This window comes from Mobula birostris, chromosome 5 (assembly GCF_030028105.1).
Source record: "Mobula birostris isolate sMobBir1 chromosome 5, sMobBir1.hap1, whole genome shotgun sequence".
Lineage (NCBI taxonomy): Eukaryota > Metazoa > Chordata > Chondrichthyes > Myliobatiformes > Myliobatidae > Mobula > Mobula birostris.
In genome coordinates this window covers 125,877,251-125,897,972 of record NC_092374.1, presented here as the reverse complement: position 1 = coordinate 125,897,972, position 20,722 = coordinate 125,877,251, and the positions used below count along the sequence as shown (strand labels likewise).

Here is a 20,722-nt window from a genome sequence, read left to right as displayed (position 1 = left end):
GGGTAGTGAAGGAGGTAGATACTTAAATGGCTTTAAACATATGAATATGCAGTGAATGGAGAGATATCATGTACAGGCAATAGAGATTTAGTTAAATTCACCACATAGTGTTCCTGTGCTGTATGGTTCTTTGTTCAGTTCTGAATTTATTATAGAAACACACAGCACAGAAATGGGTCTTTGTGACCAAGTTCTTCCATGCCTTTCTATGCTAACCCCATTAGCTGCTGAAGAAATAATGGCTGACAAAGTGCAGTGACCATGAATCCTCTTGTCTGCATTAACCAAGCATATCAAACATGGTCTGAGTTGTAGCTAATCTATTAATGGTTGTTATGTTTGTGTACTCAGAGTTTCAGCACTCACAGCATTTATTTTTTTTAAAGTCTGGGATTTCTGTCTTCAGAAGCTTTTAGACCATCTGGATGAATTACTTTCTCACAGCAAAGGTATCTGAGAAACATTACATGCAAATAATATCAATTGGTAGCAGAACAGTATAAATATTAAAAAACATTGGGAATTGTTAGGAATGAGGAGAATGACAGAAAGACGGGGTGACAGAAAGAAGAAATAGAATTCATTTCTCAACATTTAGTTTCTGCAAAGAATACTCATTTGTATGCAACTTGTTCTTTGTTCTTCTAGTATGCAAAAATTGTACCTGTGTTTGGAAACCCTTTGTAATTCAGAAATCTTTTATAAATCAGAATTTTTTGTGAGTGTTAAATGTGTTAAGAACAATTTGTCTAAATTTAAATGTGTATTATAAAAATAAAATAAACTACTTCTTCTTCATGTGCCTTGTGCGTTATACGCTTGGGTGATCATGGCTTTCCATATCGAACGATCCCATGCAGTGTCAATGATATCTTGCACACTTATCTGTTAGTTCTTTCACAGAGTCCATATATTTTCTTCTTTGCCTTCCTCTTCCACATTTCCCAGGCATACGGCCTTGTAATGTAAGGCATTCTATTTCTCCCTTTCTGATGACATAGCCCAGGAATTTAAGTTTCCTCTCATTTGATGTTCTCATTAAAGATCTTTTTGTATGGGCATGTTGGAGTACTGTCTCATTAGCTTCTTCATTAACTCTTTGGTAGGGAGGGAGAACCCACCAATCAAGCAATGGGTATAGACAGCTAGATCTTGCCGCAGAGACTAGACAGGAAAGTAAGCTAGCCCCTGGAGAGTACTGGATACAGAAAAGCCTCCCTTCAGTGAGGGCACTCTAAATAGCTACAGTGTATGTGATAAAGTTTGAAATATCATTTTGGGTTTAGGCCTTTGCAGTCAGTGAGTCCAATACCATCACAGCCTCATCAGCCTGATTGATTTTTCCAAGGAAGTGACAAATCAAAGTAATGAAGGTAGACTGGCTAATGTGGTGTATACTTAAAAGTTCAAAATAATTTTTTATTGAAGTACATAAATGTGAGAATTTTCTTGTGGGCAATCACAGTAAATACAAAGAAACACAATGGAATCAATGAAAGACTGCTCACAACAGTTGGACAAACAACGAACATGCAAAAGACAACTCTGAAAATATGAAAAGAAAAATATTAATAATAAAAGAACAATAAATATCAAGAACATAAGATGAAGAGTCCTTGAAAATGAGTCCAGTCATGTTCAGTTCGGTATTGGGGTGAAGTTATCCCATCTGGTTCAAGAGCCTGATGGTTGAGGGGTAATAACTCTTCCTGAACCTGGTGGTGTGGGTCTTGAGACTCCTTTGCTTCCCTCCTGACAGCAGCAGGTGAGAAGAGCGCATGACCTGGATGGTGGGGGATTATGGATTTTACAAAGGCATTCGACAAGTTTCTCCCAGGCAGGTTCCTTAAGAAAGTTAGGAGACTTGGAATCCATCTGACTGCATGGGTTCAGAATTGATTGACTCACAGAAGGTAGTGGTTGGTAGTAGATGGAGTGCATTCTGCCTGGGGCTTCATGACTACGGGTGTTCTACAGCAGTGGTCCCCAACCACTGGACGGCGAGGAAACGATATGATTTGGCAATATGAAACAATATGGGTTAGCTGCACCTTTCCCCATTCCCTGTCACGTACTTTTGAACTTGACCCTCCCTCCCCCCGTCGGCGGGTCTGCGGTGCAAAAATGGTTGGGGACCCCTGTTTACAGGATCTCTTCTGTGACCCTTACTCTTTGTGATTTTTATAATTAGCTTAGATGAGGAAGTTTGCAGATGACATAAGATTGGAGGTGTTGTGGGTTACAATGGGACAGTGATAGAATGCATAGAGTTGCAAGAAAGGGTTTGTGAACCCTTTGCTTCTTGTTGATACTGAGTATACCATTTAAACAATCACAGTGCAGGTTCAAAAAAGTATCTGAATCCCTGGTGTAATGCCTTCTACAAAAGCTATTTGGAGTCAGGATTCCAATCAATGAAATGAGATTGGAGGTGTGGGTTGTAGAGGTGCCCAACCCTGTTTAAAACTGAGACACCCAAAGTCAGATTACTGACAGAGCCTGCTCTTCTCAGGAAAGATCTGTTTCTGTGCACTATGCCTCGATCAAAACAAATTTCTAAGGACCTTAGAGAAAGAAGAATTGTAGAGATGCATGAAGCTGGAAAAGACTACAAAAGCATTTCTAAAGACCTGAGTGTTCATTAGTGCACAGTAAGAGAAAATGTCTATAAATGGAAGAAATTCAGTATAGTTTGTACTCTCCCTAGGAGTGGGTGTCCAGTAAAGATCACACAAACAGTACAATGTGCATTGCTGAAGGAGATGAAAAAGAACACAAAGGTAATAGTAAAAGACCTGCAGAAATCTCTAGAAAATGCTGAAGTTTCTGTTCATGTATCCCTGATAAGAAAAGCACTGAACAAGAATGGTGTTCATAGAAGGACACCAAGGAGAAAACCACTGCTCTAAAAAAATACATTGCTACACATCTCAAGTTTGCAAAAGACCACCTGGATGTTCCATAATGCTTCTGGGACAATGTTCTGTGGACAGATGAGACAAAAGTTGAACTTTTTGGCAGAAATACACACTACTATGTTTGAAGGAAAAAGGGCACTGCACATCAACACAAAAACCTCATCACAACTGTGAAGCATGGTGGAAGGAGCATCATGGTTTGGCACTGCTTTGCTGTCTCGGGGCCTGGACAGTTTCTAATCGTTGAGGGAACAATGTATTCAAAATTATATCAAGGCATTTTACTGGCGGATGTCAAGGTAGTGGTCTGTCACTTGAAGCTTAATAGAAGTTGGATGATGCAATGATCAAAAACACAAGAGTAAATCAACAACAGGATGGTTTAAAAAGAAGAAAACTCATGTTTTTTAATGGCCAAGTCAGAGTTCAGACCCTAACACAATTGAGATGCTGTGGCATGACCCGAAGAGGGTTGTTTATGCAAGGTATTCCAGAAATATTGATGAACTGAAACAGTTTTGTATGGAGGAATAGTCTAACATTCCTCCTCGCCATTATGCAAGTCTGATCAGCAGCTACAGGAAACGTTTGGTGGAGGTTACTGCTGATAAAGGAGGTTCTACCGGTTATTAAATACAAGGGTTCACATATGTTTTCCAGCCTGCATTGTGAATGATTAAGCAATATGTTCAAAAAATACATTAAAAGTAAATTGGTTGTGTGTTATTAGTTTAGGCAGATTGTGCCTGTCTATTATAGTGAATTAGTTGAAGATCAGACCACATTTTATTACTAATTAATGCATAAAACTAGGTAATTGGAAAGGGTTCACAAACGTTTTCTTGCAACTGTAGGTGGGCTGAGAAGTGGCAGATCAATTTCAATCTGGAAAGGTGATACAGTTTAGAAGGACAAAATTGAAGGAGGACACAAGGTTAATGACTGGATTTTTAGCAATTTAGAGGTACAGAAGGATCTTGGGGACCACGTCCATAGACCCCTCAATTTCTGAACATGTCCAAAGATTCAAAGTACATCTATTATTAAAGTATGTATGCAGTATACAACTCTGAGATTAGTCTTCCCCATAGATAGCCACACTTGAGTATTGTGTTCAGTTATGGGAAGGATGTGGGAGCATTAGAGAAGGTGCAGAGAAGGTTTACCCAGGTGCTGCCTGGATTAGAGAGCATGTCTTGAGAGGAAAGGTTGAGCAAGCTAGGTCTTTTCCTTTTGGAGCGAAGCAGGATGATAGGTGTCTTGATAGTGATAAGAAGCATAGTTAAAGTGGACACCAGTGCCTTTTTCTAGCGTGGAAATGGGAAATAAGAAGGGAAGTACTCTTAAGGTGATTTGAGGAAAGTATAGGAGATGTTAGAGGTTGGTTTTTTTACACAGTGATTGGTAAGTGCATAGAACACACTGCCAGAGGTGATATATTACGGATATTTAAGACACGTAGATAGGCACTTAGATAAAATAAAAATGGAGAGCTATGTGGGAGGGAAGGTCTAGATAGGTCTTGGAGTAGTTTAAAAGGTCAGCAGAACATCATTGGGCCTGCGCTGTACAGTACTGTTTTATTCTCTGTGTTCTATACCCCCTGGGTTCTCATAGGGTCTGATAAATTGCAGTTACTGAGCATGGGTATTTGAAAAAAAATAAGACATAAATTGTTTTTTAAAACTAAAATAAGGAAATTGTTTTAGAATTTGTTTTATTCTGAATCTGTGATCCGGCTATAGCAAGAGGCTTCCTCTTGATCCTCAACTCCATCCTTACAAGCTATTTTAACTAAGGATGTCTTGTGGTTCTAAACTGTCCATGTTCAATAATAAGAACAGTATGTTTTTAAAACTTGCCCTAATGGAAATAAGTCTGATGTTCTGATGTTCCTCCAATCACCACTACTACTGCCAGTATCATCGTTGCCAAGGCTATGAATCAACTGTCCAGTCCCAGGCAAGGGGATCCATTTTTTGTTAACAAAAGCCCAGGAAAGGATTTGGGATAAAGCCAGTTTCAGTGTTTGCAAACAAATGATTAAACCTAATAAACCATAAAGCATCACATTACAACCTACGCAAAGAGTGGGTTGCTCCAGCATGGTTAATGGGCAATTAACAGTGTGATTACATTATAATTACTGTTTTTAAATTGCTGAACAGCCTTAATTATTTTTATCTTTTGGCCAGTACTTGATAAGGGAATCATGTTGAGCTGGAGAAATGCACTACCTATGTTGTCATAGATATTATTAGAACCAGTAATGTTTCAAATACAGTGAATTCTGGTTAGTTGGGCCATTGGTTAAGCAGCACAGCCATTTATTTGGGACAGCTCTTGAAGAACAAAAGCGAATGAAGAAAATAGCTGGGATTCTCTTAATTTATTTGGGACTCTATGCCTCTTAATTGGGACAGGAGACTGTTGCCAAGCAGTTTTTAACTAGCATCAGTTGCATGCATTTATGTGGCCATTAGACACTACTCCGTACTTAGAGAGAACAGTTTTAAAATAATGTAGTTGTGAGTGTGTTCAATACGCAGTGATTTTTGGTACTGATAGATGGCGAGAAATAAGCAGTCAGAACTGTTTGCTCACTGGATTTCAAGCACTCAGGCTTGGAGATGCCAGAAACAGCCAGGAGTGAAGATGCAGTGATTTTACTATTTAAGCATGTTCGGAACTACAAAGAATTTGAAGATATCGACAGTTATCTGGAATATTATAAGATTTGGTAGATGCAATCATCTACCATTGTATGACTGTAGACTATTGTCTGCACTGGGTGTCTGTGCTGATTTTGTTCATTTACATTCAATCAAAGGAACATGACAGCATATACTGGATGAATTTCTCCATCAATAACTATTAGGATCTAATATACAATAATGATGATATATAATAATGATTTAAGTACATCATTAGTTACTCAGTTTACCTTTTTCATACCTTTCTACCTATTTCCATGAAACTTCAGCTAATAGAAGCAGCTGGTTAATTGGGCCGAAATGTATGGGTCCCGATGCGTCCACTATATATAGTGTATATTGCTACACTGGATTCAGCGCAGACTGCTCAGATGTTCAAAAATCCAAAATGTCTGGCGGGGTGTGGGGGGTTGGGGAGCCAGACGAAACACAGTTGAATTAAGCTGAGGAAGCAGCCTAGGATTTAGACTTTGTGTTGGACGTAACTGCAGTTGTGTGAACAAATAAAGATAAAGTTATGTTTAAATGAAAAACTGTTGTATCATTGGTTGAGTAAGAATCAAGTTGGAAGAGATCCAGGAATATTAGTAAATTGTATTTGATGTGGCTGATTACTACTAAAGCAATTTACTAAGCATGTAGAATACTGAACTGCCTACAGTGGAATAAAAAGTGGGAAAGTTCTGCTTAAATTTCTAGATTTTAAATTCCTGAGGTGCTGGGAGTTGGATTGAGGCTTCTAATGGCAGTACTGAAAAATTCAGCAAAACATAAGTCTGAGTTGCTTTAATGCAATCACAACAGTTGCGTACTTGTCAAAAGTAATAATTATCTATTTTTAAATGGTTTCCATGAGCCAGGATTTGAAATGGAGATTACTCTTTAAATAGCCTAATTATTAAGACCCACTTCATTTCAATGGAACAAAGAGGGACAACGGGACAAGTTAAGATAAGAAATGTATGTAACCCGACTTTGGCTCAGAATAGGTTAGGATGTTAAATGCCCAAGTTATCCAGAAATGCTCTATGGATCAAGATACATTGTGAAGAGAGAACATTGTTTTGTGCTATGATATTTTTATTATTGCTTCATTCAGGTCTCCTGGTCTCCATACTATTGTATACACTCTGCTGACTGTTATTTGCAGAGCTTGTTTTTTTTCTGTCTGCACATTGGGTGTTCAACTGCCCTGTTTTAAAGGGTTCTTTGTTTTGTGGCTGCCTGTAAGGAGACGAATCTCAAGATTGTATATAGTATACATACTCTGATAGTAATACATACTCTGAACTATTTCTTTTCCCCATTAGCTGCAACAAAAGATACGTTCAATTATGTTGTTGTAGTGAAAAGGACAATCTGTTTTGAAGATTTTGTCTGAAATTTAAATGAGGCCATTGGTAAGATGAAGGATTCTGGACCAATAACATTATTTTTCTTTCCATATATGGTGTCTGACCTGTTGAATGTGTCCAGCATTTTCTGTTTTTATTTCAGATTTCCATCATCTAAGCTTATTCTTTTTTAAACTCAAGGTTATTTTGCTGTGGACAGACATTATACTTATTAATGTATGAATGTTGGAGTTAGGATTGAATTGTCAAATTAACTTGTGGGACATGTTTTTTCTGGGATTTGGAAAATTTAATGTTGTCCAAAATCAGAAGCTTTTTCAACACCCATGTTCAACCTGAAGGAATATAAACTGTAATGTGGTCATAAGCTATGACAATGACATCCTATTATGAATAAGTAAAAAGTAATGCATATGACTCTTGATTGCTGACATCTATTCTTCCATTATTGCGCATGCAATTTTTAATCATTAGATATAGTATTGTTGAAAAGGACTGGGTTTTGCTATTTTGCTGGAAAGGGTAGACTTCAAGGACTGTGCAGAGTGCTTTATAAGGTTGAAACCAGACTTTCCTTGACTTCTTGCCTTTGTACTCAAGCAAGAAGACAGCCTATGGCAGATGTCAACACAGCTTCTTCCACATGCCCTTCGGCTTTCCACTGTGGACATTTTCACATATGTTCCACACCTAAGATCTGTCTTCCAGAACTTGTGTAGAACCTCTTCCTCCTTTTTTATTGCTGGAGTTGGCTTTTTTGAGTACACATATTCTCTGACCTTGCTGCATTCTATTCATACTAGCATTTTCCACATGTTGAACATTCAGTTAACAGTAGTGAAAGTAAAATCAAGAATTACATGCTTATAGTGTATGTAGTTTGTAAATTATGAAAAATAAAGAAGGGAATATGAGGGGATTAGTCATTTAAGTATGTTGTCATCTTCTGTAATCTCTGGATCTTGTCTGCCTGTAGCCATGTCAGCACCATGTGATAGAGAGGGTTCTCTGTTTCTGAGTACTTTATAATTCAATGTTGTTAATGACTCTGTACCACATTCAAGTGAGAGATGAGTTCTTGTAATATTTGGTTAATGTGTTCATTATGAGTGCATGATTGGCAGTCTTTCATACCAGCAAAATGTTTCTGAAGTGCCTGGGGATATTTTGGTACAAATGCATGATACTTTTGTGATTTGATTAATAGAGAATCTTTCTGAGGAAATTTTTTGAGATGTATTTCTTTTAGAAGGGTTTGTGTGGTTATTGGAATTGATGGAGCTAGCGGAGTGGAAAGAGGAAAAGGAAGAAGTTGCCTTCACTGAATAGTTATGCTGGTGCAGTCAGTAAATTACTGACTACAAGAGAATCCAGTGTCATGATTTCTGGTTACCTGCTGATGCTGTTCATGTGTCTACCTCAAGAGTTTTCCTGACCATCTGTGTTCAATTATGATTCTGTTCCTCTCCATATTATCTCTAGAATGAGTTGCTTATTCCCTTTCATACTTGCCCTTTCAAATAAGCTGTCATCTACAGAAGGATTTCCAGCATCATTTTCTGACACATAGCATCTTCTCTTGACCAGCCTCAACTGATACTAGCGATTCCAAAAACTGAGTCTCCAAGATCAGAAGCAATGCCTTGACGAATCGTTGTCCATGCTCCACTGGTTCAAATAGATGCAAGTTATTTGTCTTTTTTCTGTATCTGCTGCTGTGCTATAAGTTTTTCATCTTGTATCTCTGGAAGTTAATGTCAAAAAAGGAGCTTTTGCTCCTGAAGTGTTGAACCCTTATTTTATTTTATTGTTTTAGCTGCTGAAGAGTGTGTTAAATGAACTGAAGGAAAGAAAGCAAATTGAGGAAAACCTTCTGCAAGTGCACTTAAATGGTGAGTAGCATTTTCCAACAGGATGCAGTGTATCTTTTACCTATAGATCCGTAACAGGGCTTTGTATGGAGTGAAGCTCTTTTTTTAATCTGATTTTGGAAAAAAATTAAATTTAAGCGTAAATAGTGAAATCTGAAATGATTTTAGTAATTTCCGGTTGATGCAAATACATAAAATTAGAATTGTCAGACTGGTGTCTGCAGTAAATACTATTTTTTTTTACATTGATGTGGAAAATTAGACAGATTGGTCCTGATGAAGGGTCTTGGCCTAAAACATCGAGTGTTTACTCTTCCCCATAGATGCTGCTTGGCCTCGGTTCACAAAGCTGTGCCAAACATGTTCTTACCGTAGAATTACCTAGGCTTACCCATAGCCCTCTATTTTTCTGAGCTCCATGTAGCCATCCAGGAGTCTCTTAAAAGAGCCTATCGTTTCTGCGTCCACCACCACCGCCGGCAGCCCATTCCACACACTCACCACTCTCTGCGTAAAAAAAAAAACTTATCCCTGACATTTCCTCTGTACCTGCTTCCAAGCACCTTAAAACTATGCCCTCTCGTGCTGCAAATGACAAATTACTACTGGTTTATTTATAAGAAAAAGACTTTGCTGTCTTTATTGGAAAGAATTGAGGGCAAGGAGTGAGGAAGAGAAAAAGATGTTATCTGATAAATCTCCTTGGTTACTTAGAGAATAGGTAGGTACCTGGAATAGGGTAGTAGTTGAAACGAGCAGTTTGGTGGATTTTAGGAAGCTTTCAAATAGACATATAAATGTTAAGGAAATGGAGGGATATGAATGATACACAAATAGAGGATATTTAGCATAAATTGGCATCCAGATTAACACAACATTGTGGGCCAAATGGCCTGTTCCGAGCTATAATGTTCTGTGTTCTATTTTTTATTGTCTCTATTGCATCCCGCTGCAGTTCAGGAGAAGCAACTTTGAATTAAAAAGTTAAATCTAATTTTACCATGGTACTGCAACATAAACTGAGAATCACCTTTGATTGGCACCTGATTAGTTCCAAGGGTTTAGATGTGGCAGAGTTTGTTAAGTGTGTCCAGGACGAATTCCTGTCACAGTATGTGGACAGGCTGATCAGGGGGAATGCCATACTAGATCTAGTACTAGGTAATGAACTAGGTCAGGTCACAGATCTCTCAGTGGGTGAGCATCTGGGGGACAGTGACCACCACTCCCTGGCCTTTAGCATTATCATGGAAAAGGATAGAATAAGAGAGCACAGGAAAATTTTTAATTGGGGAAAGGCAAATTATGAGGCTATAAGGCTAGAACTTGCGGGTGTGAATTGGGATGATGTTTTTGCAGGGAAATGTACTATGGACATGTGGTCGATGTGTAGAGATCTCTTGCGGGATGTTAGGGATAAATTTGTCCCGGTGAGGAAGATAAAGAATGGTAGGGTGAAGGAACCATGGGTGACAAGTGAGGTGGAAAATCTAGTCAGGTGGAAGAAGGCAGCATACATGAGGTTTAGGAAGCAAGGATCAGATGGGCCTATTGAGGAATATAGGGAAGCAAGAAAGGAGCTTAAGAAGGGGCTGAGAAGAGCAAGAAGGGGGCATGAGAAGGCCTTGGCAAGTAGGGTAAAGGAAAACCCAAGGCATTCTTCAATTATGTGAAGAAAAAAAGGATGACAGGAGTGAAGATAGGACCGATTAGAGATAAAGGTGGGAAGATGTGCCTGGAGGCTTTGGAAGTGAGCGAGGTTCTCAATGAATACTTCTCTTCGGTATTCACCAATGAGAGGGAACTTGATGATGGTGAGGACAATATGAGTGAGGTTGATGTTCTGGAGGATGTTGATATTAAGGGAGCGGAGGTGTTGGAGTTGTTAAAATACATTAGGAGGGATAAGTCCCCGGGGCCTGACGGATTACTCCCCAGGCTGCTCCACGAGGCAGGAGAAGAGATTGCTGAGCCTCTGGCTAGGATCTTTATGTTGGCGAATGTTGTCCCCTTGTTCAAAAAAGGTAGTAGGTATAGTCCGGGTAATTATAGACCAGTGAGTCTTACGTCTGTGGTGGGAAAGCTGTTGGAAAAGATTCTCAGAGATAGGATCTATAGGCATTTAGAGAATCATGGTCTGATCAGGGACTGTCAGCATGGCTTTGTGAAGGGCAGATGGTGTCTAACAAGCCTGATAGAGTTCTTTGAGGAGGTGACCAGGCATATAGATGAGGGTAGTGCAGTGGATGTGATCTATATGGATTTTAGTAAGGCATTTAACAAGGTTCCACACGGTAGGCTTATCCAGAAAGTTAGAAGGCATGGGATCCAGGGAAGTTTGACCAGGTGGATTCAGAATTGGCTTGCCTGCAGAAGGCAGAGGGTGGTGGTGGAGGGAGTACATTCAGATTGGAGGATTGTGACTAGTGGTGTCCCACAAGGATCTGTTCTGGGACCTCTACTTTTTGTGATTTTTATTAACGACCTGGATGTGGGGGGTAGAAGGGTGGGTTGGCAAGTTTGCAGACGACACAAAGGTTGGTGGTGTTGTAGATAGTGTAGAGGATTGTCAAAGATTGCAGAGAGACATTGATAGGATGCAGAAGTGGGCTGAGAAGTGGCAGATGGAGTTCAACCCAGAGAAGTGTGAGGTGGTGCACTTTGGGAGGACAAACTCCAAGGCAGAGTACAAAGTAAATGGCAGGATACTTGGTAGTGTGGAGGAGGAGAGGGATCTGGTGGTACATGTCCACAGATCCCTGAAAGTTGCCTCACAGGTGGATAGGGTAGTTAAGGAAGCTTATGGGGTGTTAGCTTTCATAAGTCGAGGGATAGAGTTTAAGAGTCGCGATGTAATGATGCAGCTCTATAAAACTCTGGTTAGGCCACACGTGGAGTACTGTGTCCAGTTCTGGTCACCTCACTATAGGGAGGATGTGGAAGCATTGGAAAGGGTACAGAGGAGATTTACCAGGATGCTGCCTGGTTTAGAAAGTATGCATTATGATCAGAGATTAAGGGAGCTAGGGCTTTACTCTTTGGAGAGAAGGAGGATGAGAGGAGACATGATAGAGGTGTACAAGATAATAAGAGGAATAGATAGAGTGGATAGCCAGCGCCTCTTCCCCAGGGCACCACTGCTCAATACAAGAGGACATGCCTTTAAGGTAAGGGGTGGGAAGTTCAAGGGGGATATTAGAGGAAGGTTTTTTTACTCAGAGAGTGGTTGGTGTGTGGAATGCACTACCTGAGTCAGTGGTGGAGGCAGATACACTAGTGAAGTTTAAGAGACTACTAGACAGGTATATGGAGGAATTTAAGGTGGGGGCTTATATGGGAGGCAGGGTTTGAGGGTTGGCACAACATTGTGGGCCGAAGGGCCTGTACTGTGCTGTACTATTCTATGTCTATGTCTATCACTAACCTACAAACTATACTTAACATTACCCTTTACTTGCTTTGATCCCCTGTAGAAAAGTTCTACCCTTGTGCTTGTGAATCAGAATCAGGTTTAATATAGCTGTCTGTGTTGCGCCATGGAATCATATGAGACATTTCTCAAACTTCCTTTAAACAGAAGGAGACAATCAGGACTATGTCAGCTTTCAGAGTAGTACCAAAATCATACAGATGCTGGAAATCTGGAAACAAAAGTAAGAAAGTGATGCAGCTAGTCAGTTCAGACAGCATTTGTGGAGAGAAAAAGAGTTACTGGTTCAATTCAGAGACCCTATGTTATCCTTCGTTATTTGACCTGACTGTTAACAGCATATCCTTCTCTTAATTTGAGGCTAGAAGTTGGTAGTTTATAAAGAGTAATGTTTAACCACCTAGAACACAAGCCCAAACTTAAATAAAGTGTGTCTCAAATTAATACTTTTAAAATTCAAATTTAGAGGAAACTCAACTTCCTACAGATCTGGCAGGGAAAGGTTCCCTGGGATGGATAAACAAAAATATAACATGCTGAAAGTGGGAGCAAAGGGGAATTTGGAAAAGTATTGCAGCAATGGTTATGTGCAAAGTTAAAAATTTACTGACTCACAATCAGTAAGTCAGAGAGTATTTTAAAAATCGATTTAAGTATATTCAATTTATGATGAATATGCTAGATAGCTGGAATATTTACTTGTGTTTACTAAACAAGTTAAAACCAATGATCTTACCTGAAGTAGTGCTAAACCAAGCAATATTGATTTATTTGTTATGCAGCTGATATCAATTCATATGAACTGAAAGTGCATTAAGCAAATAATACCCTAGGGACCAGTGATAGTCTAATATTGAGCCTTTGGGAGGAATTTGTGAGCTCGGGGCTGTTACAATGAGCCAGACTCTAGTGAGGTTCAAGGAGATTGGGTACAACTTTACTTGGTGCCTGTGTTCAAAAGATGGCTCAAAATGCACATGGGTAATAGCAGAATAATTATTTTAGTTACCAAGTTAATTATCTCCTATAAGTATCATCTGTATAGTTGTACATCTGCATTTGCAGGAGGTGGTCTTGGTTATCAAAGCATTCATACATTGATAGAATGTCACTATTTTCTGGACTGTGGAAAGAATCTTTGACAATGTTTTACTTCAACATTCAAAAAGGCATCTTATAGACATTCAACGTTTTTTTAAAAAAGATGATGGATAAACTCAGCTACGGATCTGTAATAAATTCTGAAGTAGTGAACATTCTCCATGGGGAAAGAAGTACTGAACTGACAGTACGAGGACATAGTATTTGGTTTACCACAGTGTTTAATTAAGTAAATAACCTTTGTTTATAAACCACATGCCAAGTTTTCAAATTGCATGGAAGTTGATCGCGATTAATGCAGGTGCCAATTTGATGAAGTCGTTTGGTTAGACCATGACAATTTTCTCTAGACTTTTCTCCCTAGCTATATTTAAAATTGGACTGACAGAATTCCAAAGTAATTAAAACATATCAGGAACATGAATGGATAAATCATATTTTTCTTCCATTACTTTCTTCCTTCAGTACAATAAATAGTAATTGATGACCGCTTTTTGACTACAATTACCACTCTATTATATTCCACTATACCCCGCTTTATTCATCAATTTTTTTCATGCAGTTCTCTATTGAAGGCTTGTTGTGAATGTCTAATTACACCATCATATGATTTCCACTCTTTATTTCCAGTTAATAATACAGTATCAAGAAGAATAGGTTGGATTGAAAACATTTGCTATGTTTAAAAGAACGATAGCTTTCTTTTGTTAAATAAGTGTGTGTCCATTTTGTTGTCTTCAACTAATTTCACTTGTTTTCATTTTTATATTATTTTTAAGAAACCTTCAAAAAGCAAACTTTGCTGTTGATGATCATCTTTTGTGCTTTTTCTTATGATCATCAGCAAAATTAGTCTCTTCAGATTTAAATGTGGTCCGACTATCAAGGGATCTCAGGAGAATTTGTTCAGCACTCTGTTTTACATCTGCCCTCCCCTACTCCCTCTCCCTGCCTTACTCTCTCCCTCCCCTTACTCTCTCCCCCCGCTCTGTCCCCACCCACTCTCTCGATATGTGAGAGTTACAGAGAAATAAATACAGTACTTGAACAGGATTGACAGGAATGCTCTGTTTTAATGGGCCAAGTAGCGGTCTATATCATAACAAAATCGGAGATATTTTCTTTTGGGAAATAGCTTTATTTTTGTCCAACAGTTGAAGTAATAAAACTATTGTAATCATGTTTTTTTTTCCCATTTTAGGGTTATTGCAAACAGATGACAAGGTTGCACTGAAAGAAATCACAAGGCAGCTTCAGCTTGAGAATGTTGTTGGAGATAAAGTTTTTGTGAGTTTTTTATTTGATAGTTCAATTGTGACATTATGCATGTTTTTGTACCTAATATTACAATGGCATTTTCAATTGGAATGAAAGTCTTAAAACCAATGTTTCTTTCAGTATGAGTTAACTCCTGTAAGTCAATAATTTTTCTGTAAACCTGCAAACACGAGGAATTCTGCAGATGCTGGAAATTCAAGCAACACACATCAAAGTTGCTGGTGAACGCAGCAGGCCAGGCAGCATCTCTAGGAAGAGGTACAGTCGACGTTTCGGGCCGAGACCCTTCGTCAGAACTAACCGACCGAAACGTCGACTGTACTGCTTCCTAGAGATGCTGCCTGACCTGCTGCGTTCCACCAGCATTTTTTGTGTGTGTTGACTGTAAACCTGGTCTGTTCTTTATCATCAATTTTTAACTTAAAAATTTCAGAAGCATCCAAATGTGATGCTTCTTCCACATATTGGAACTCTCAGTGCATGTGTAAAATCACAAATGTCAAATTATTACGTTTATACATTTTTGATATACATCTCTAAATGCTACAGTCCTTTTACTGGAGTTACTCCCTTGGCATTATGACAGCAAGTTCCAGGACATTGATGTTGGTGATGATGTGTTTTGAGGTTAAATACTAACATGATTGAAAATTGGTTGGCAGGCAGGAAGCAGAGGAGGAATAAACAGGTCTCTTTGCAGATGGTAGGTGGTAACTAATGAGTAGCACAATGATCATTGCTTGGGCTCTAGTTATTCCTAACATGCATATCAAAGATTTATTTAAGGGAAATAAAAGTTAAGTAAACTCTCCACACTTGCAGTTAACACGTAGTTATTGTGGATAGAGTAGGACTGTGAGTGTGATTGTGAACTAAGGTAGAGGATGCAATTTGATGTAGGCAAGTTGTATGAGTGAGTAAACGAATGACAAATGCATTTAACATAGATACCCGGGAGGTTATTCACTTTGGTTCAAAAGACATTATTATTTAAAAGGTGACAGATTGGAAAAAGAGAAGGTAATATGAGATTTGGATATTCTTTTGCACCAATTGCACCAATTTTCAGATGCAGGAGGAAGCAATCAGGAAGACGAATGGTCTGTTGGCCTTCCATTGTGAGAGGATTTGGATACAGAGGCATGACTGCAGCTGCACAGGTTCTAACGAGACCTTCTCCTTGGAACTTTGCAGCTGTTTTGTAGCTCATGGTCTCCTTTTCTGAAGGGAGTCTTTCCTAGGATGGCAAGACTAATGTACGAACAGACATGAGTTAATCAAGCCTGTGTTCTTGGGAGTTTAGGAGATTGCATAGATACCATTTCACTTCGTTCTCTAGCTCTTTCCTCTCCTCTGACTTGTTATTTGAGAAATGGCCTATGACGGCGTTATCTGAAGATGGAGTTAGAGCAGAAACAGGCCATGCAATGGTAAGTGTACATGGAGTAGAGTAGGGTGTTGAGACTGGCCATGCAATGGTAAGTGTACATGGAGTAGAGTAGGGTGTTGAGACTGGCCATGCAAAGGGACGTGTTGAATCCCGGATCTGGCAATTTGGAGATGAGTTTGTTTGGAATTGTAGCATTGAAAGTGGAGCTGTATTCAATAAACAATATCTAATTGTCCAGATGCTCAGAGCTGAATTTAGGGCCTAGCAGATGGCATCTGCTATAGGCCTGAATCGTTGTTAGGCAAATCGTTGTGGGTCAATGTTGTCTGGGAGGCTAGAGTTAATGTGTTAGTGCCTCCATTCATTGTTTGTCCCTCACGAATCATGAATAGATATAGAAGGAATACAGAGATCTGATTTAATCAGTTTCTTCATGAGATATCTTAGCTCTGTCTATGCATGGCATTGTTGTTATTTAGTACACGTACTTCTTGAAGAATAAGATCACATAGATAAGTCATTGCATTAAGATGTACGTGAATTTTCAAATTCATCAAGGTTCAAAAGTAAATCTATTATCAAAATACATGTAGGTCACTATATAAACCCTGAGATTCATTTTCTTGTGGGCATACTCTGTGTGGAAGGCTCAAACTCTGAACTGCTCAGCATCGTGCTACGTGCTTCATCAAAGCACACAGCAATTCAAAGCTGAATGTCTTAATGCAGTGGTAGAATGTTGTGGTGAAGAAAGGGGAAAGAAGTCAAACAGGGCTACAAATTGTTCTCATCTGCATCCTAATGTGCCTTGCCAAAGAATATTTGCATCCAAATATGGACCCCTCATGTATCTGAAGAGCTACATGAACCTGATGATCATCATCCTCAATTCCAGTGGACTGTTCAAGTATAACTTGACAAGTCCTGTTGAGGCTTGAGTGGATTAGCATTTAAGTGTGCTTGCTGCTGTGCCCAGCTTGTCCTTCTGCTTCTGTTGTACTAGGATAGATTCCTAGGTGGGCAGTGAGGTTGCTTCATGTGGTGATGTGTATTTCACCTGCTACTGTGCTTTATGGATGCCCAATTTTGAGTTGCCAGATGTTTCTGAGCCTTTCCCATTTAGTATGACTATAGTATTAAACAATACTTTGGAGAGTGTTCTTGAAGGTTATTATTAATACAATCGATTTTCTTTTTGAAGTACCAAAATAAAAGAGAAACTGCTGAGGGGCTCACAGGAAATTCAAAAGCATCTTTAGAGAAAGAAACCTAGGTAACACGTCAGGCTAATTATGATTCTTTCATGATATCTGGTCAGTGACCTGAAACCTTAACTCTGTTTCAGATGTGCCTCATCTGCTGAATATCCCTTTCATTCCTTTTTATTTGTTTTGCATTCAGCTATTACTGTTTTTTTTTGATGCTGAAAGTTCTATACATACTTTCCTAGGAGCACTAATGAAAGGCTAACTTGGGCTGTTAATACTGAATTGATGCAATGGCAAGTAGATAAATTGCAAAAACATCTTATTCAACATGCAGAACATCTGGAGGATTTGATTGAAATCTAATCTTATTTTTTTAAATATTTGCACAGAGTCCATGACAATTGAATAAAACTCACTTGATTATATTTATGTTGTAATTACAGGGCAGTTTTGCTGAAAATCTTTCTTTTCTTCTTGAAGCTTTGAAGAAAGGTACTGACTTTTTGTTGATTGTTCTAACATTCATCACTTGGTAGTTTTTGATTAAGATAATTGTTTTTTAATTACATTAAACTACATGGGTCAGATTTCATTGTCTTGTTATTGTTTCAACCCCCGTGTTAATGATTATTAAATGGTTCCCCAGTACAATAAGATAGACCCTTGACCTCCCTATCTACCTTGTTATGATCTTACACCTTATTGTTTACCTGCAATGCACTTTCTCTGTAGCTGTTATACTTCTGTTTTTTCTACCTTGTTGTATCTCATTATACTGAGTAATTATATGGAAGACTAGCTTTTCGCTTTATCTCAGTACATGTGAAAATAATAAACCAATTCCAATTCTAGTAGCTTCTTCCAGATTTCTTTCCAGTCCTAATGAAGGGATTTTATTACCCTCCATACAGTGGTGCTAGAAAGTTTGTGAACCCTGTAGGAATTTCTCAGTTTCTACATAAATATGACATAAAATGTGATCAGATCTTCACACGTCTTCTAACTAGATAAAGAGAACCCCATTAAATAAATAACACAAAAAACATTTTACTTGTTCATTTATTTATTGAGGAAAAATAATCCAATATTGCATGTATTTGTTGGAAAAAGTATGTGAACCTTTGCTTTCAGTAACTGGTGTGATCCTTTTGTACAGCAATAACTTCAACCAAATGTTTCCAGTAACTGTTAGTCAGTCCTGCACATCAGCTTGGAGGAATTGTAGGCCATTCCTCCTTACCAAATGGCTGGATGTTGGTGGGCTTCCTTGCATGAATTGCTTGCTTCAGGTCCTTCCACATTTCCTTAGGCTGAGGACTTTGACTCAGTCATTCCAGAAAGTAATTTCAGTCGTTTTCAGAAGGCCTTTGACAAGGTGCCACGCATGAGGCTACTTAACAAGATAAGAGCCCATGGAATTACGGGCAAGTTACATACGTGGATAGAGCGTTGGCTGATTGGCAGGAAACAGAGAGTGGGAATAAAGGGATCCTATTCTGGTTGGCTGCCAGTTACCAGTGGTGTTCCACAGGGGCCTGTGTTGGGGCCGCTTCTTTTTACATTGTACTTCAACGATTTGGATTATGGCTTTGTGGCTAAGTTTGCTGATGATATGAAGATAGGTGGAGGGGCCGGTAGTGCTGAGGAAACAGACAGTCTGCAGAGAGACTTGGATAGATTGGAAGAATGGGCAAAGAAATGGCAAATGAAATACAATGTTGGAAAGTGTATGGTCATGCACTTTGGCAGAAGAAATAAATGAGCAGACTATTATTTAAATGGGGAGAGAATTCAAAGTTCTGAGATGCAACGGGACTTGGGAGTCCTCGTACGGGATACCCTTAAGGTTAACCTCCAGGTTGAGTTTGTTGGTGAAGAAGGTGAATGCAATGTTGGCATTCATTTCTAGAGGAATAGAGTATAGGAGCAGGGATGTGATGTTGAGGCTCTATAAGGCGTTGGTGAGACCTCACTTGGAGTACTGTGGGCAGTTTTGGTCTCCTTATTTAAGGATGTGCTGACGTTGGAGAGGGTACAGAGAAGATTCAGTAGAATGATTCCGGGAATGAGAAGGTTAACATAAGAGGAACGTTTGTCTGCTCTTGGACTGTATTCCTTGGAGTTTAGAAGAATGAGGGGAGACCTCATAGAAACATTTTGAATGTTGAAAGGCATGGACAGAGTGGATGTGGCAAAGTTGTTCCCCATGATGGGGGAGTCTAGTACGAGAGGGCATGACTTAAGGATTGAAGGGCGCCCATTCAGAACAGAGATGCGAAGAAATTTTTTTAGCCAGAGGGTGGTGAATCTATGGAATTTGTTGCCATGGGCGGCAGTGGAGGCCAGGTCATTGGGTGTATTTAAAGCAGAGATTGATAGGTATCTGAGTAGCCAGGGCATCAAAGGTTATGGTGAGAAGGCAGGGGAATGAGACTAAATGGGAGAATGGATCAGCTCATGATAAAATGGTGGAGCAGACTCGATGGGCCGAATGGCCGACTTCTGCTCCTTTGTCTTATGGTCTTATTCCAGCACACAAATTTTCTTTTTTTTAAACCATTTCATTGTTGATTTACTCTTGTTTTTTGGATCATTGCCTTGTTGTATTATCCAACTTCTATTAATCTATTATCAGACTGCTATCCTGATATTCGCCTGTAAAATGTCTTGATACTGTCCTGATACTATTTTGAATTTATTATTCCCTTGGCTGTCGAAGGCCTGAGGCAGAAAAGCAGCCCCAAACCATGGTGCTCCTTCCATCATGCTTCACAGTTGTGATGAGGTTTTGGTGTTGGTCATAGTGTCCTTCCTCCTCCAAACACAGCAATGTGCATTTCTGCCGTAAAGTTCAATTTTTGTCTCATCTGTCCACAGAACATCGTCCCAGAAGCATAGTAGAACATCCAGGTGGTCTTTTTCAAACATGAGACGTGTGGCAATGTTTTTTGTCTTTTGGAGAGCAGTGGCTTCATCCGTGGTGTCTTTCCATAAACGGCATTTTTGTTCAGTGTTTTTCTTATAATGGACATATGAACAGAGACTTCATCAAGTTCTAAAGATTTCTGCAGGTCTTTTTTGGTTACCCGGGTTCTTTTTCAACTCCTTTAGCATTGCATGTTGTGCTCTTGGTGTGATCTTTGCAGTACACCTACTGCCAGGAGGAGTAGCAACAGTGCTGAGTTTCCTCCATTTGTAGACAATTTCTCTTACTGTGGACTGAGGAACACTCAGGTCTTTAGAAATGCTTTTATAGCCTTTTCCAGATTGATACTGCTCAACAATTCTTCTAAGTTCCTCTAAAAATTTGTTTTGATTGAGGCATGGTGCACATAAACAAATATTTTTTGAGAAGAGCAGGCTCTGTCAGTAAGCTGACTTTGCGTGTCTCTTTTTCGGACAGAGTACCTCTACAACCCACCCCTCCAATCTCATTGGAACACCTGACTCTAAGTAG

The 20,722-nt window shown here is 39.2% G+C and overlaps 1 protein-coding gene across 4 annotated transcripts in view; it reads left to right on the top strand.

Annotated features, from left to right (window-relative positions):
• The window catches only part of orc4 (origin recognition complex, subunit 4), a 130,331-nt gene that overhangs the window by 62,781 nt on the left and 46,828 nt on the right, over positions 1-20,722 (top strand). For all 4 annotated transcript variants that reach the window (XM_072258627.1, XM_072258628.1, XM_072258629.1 and 1 more), the window contains 3 exons: positions 8,804-8,879; positions 14,591-14,676; positions 17,709-17,757. In XM_072258627.1, coding sequence (XP_072114728.1) covers positions 8,804-8,879; positions 14,591-14,676; positions 17,709-17,757 — 211 coding nt within the window. The remainder of the gene's footprint in view (positions 1-8,803; positions 8,880-14,590; positions 14,677-17,708; positions 17,758-20,722) is intronic.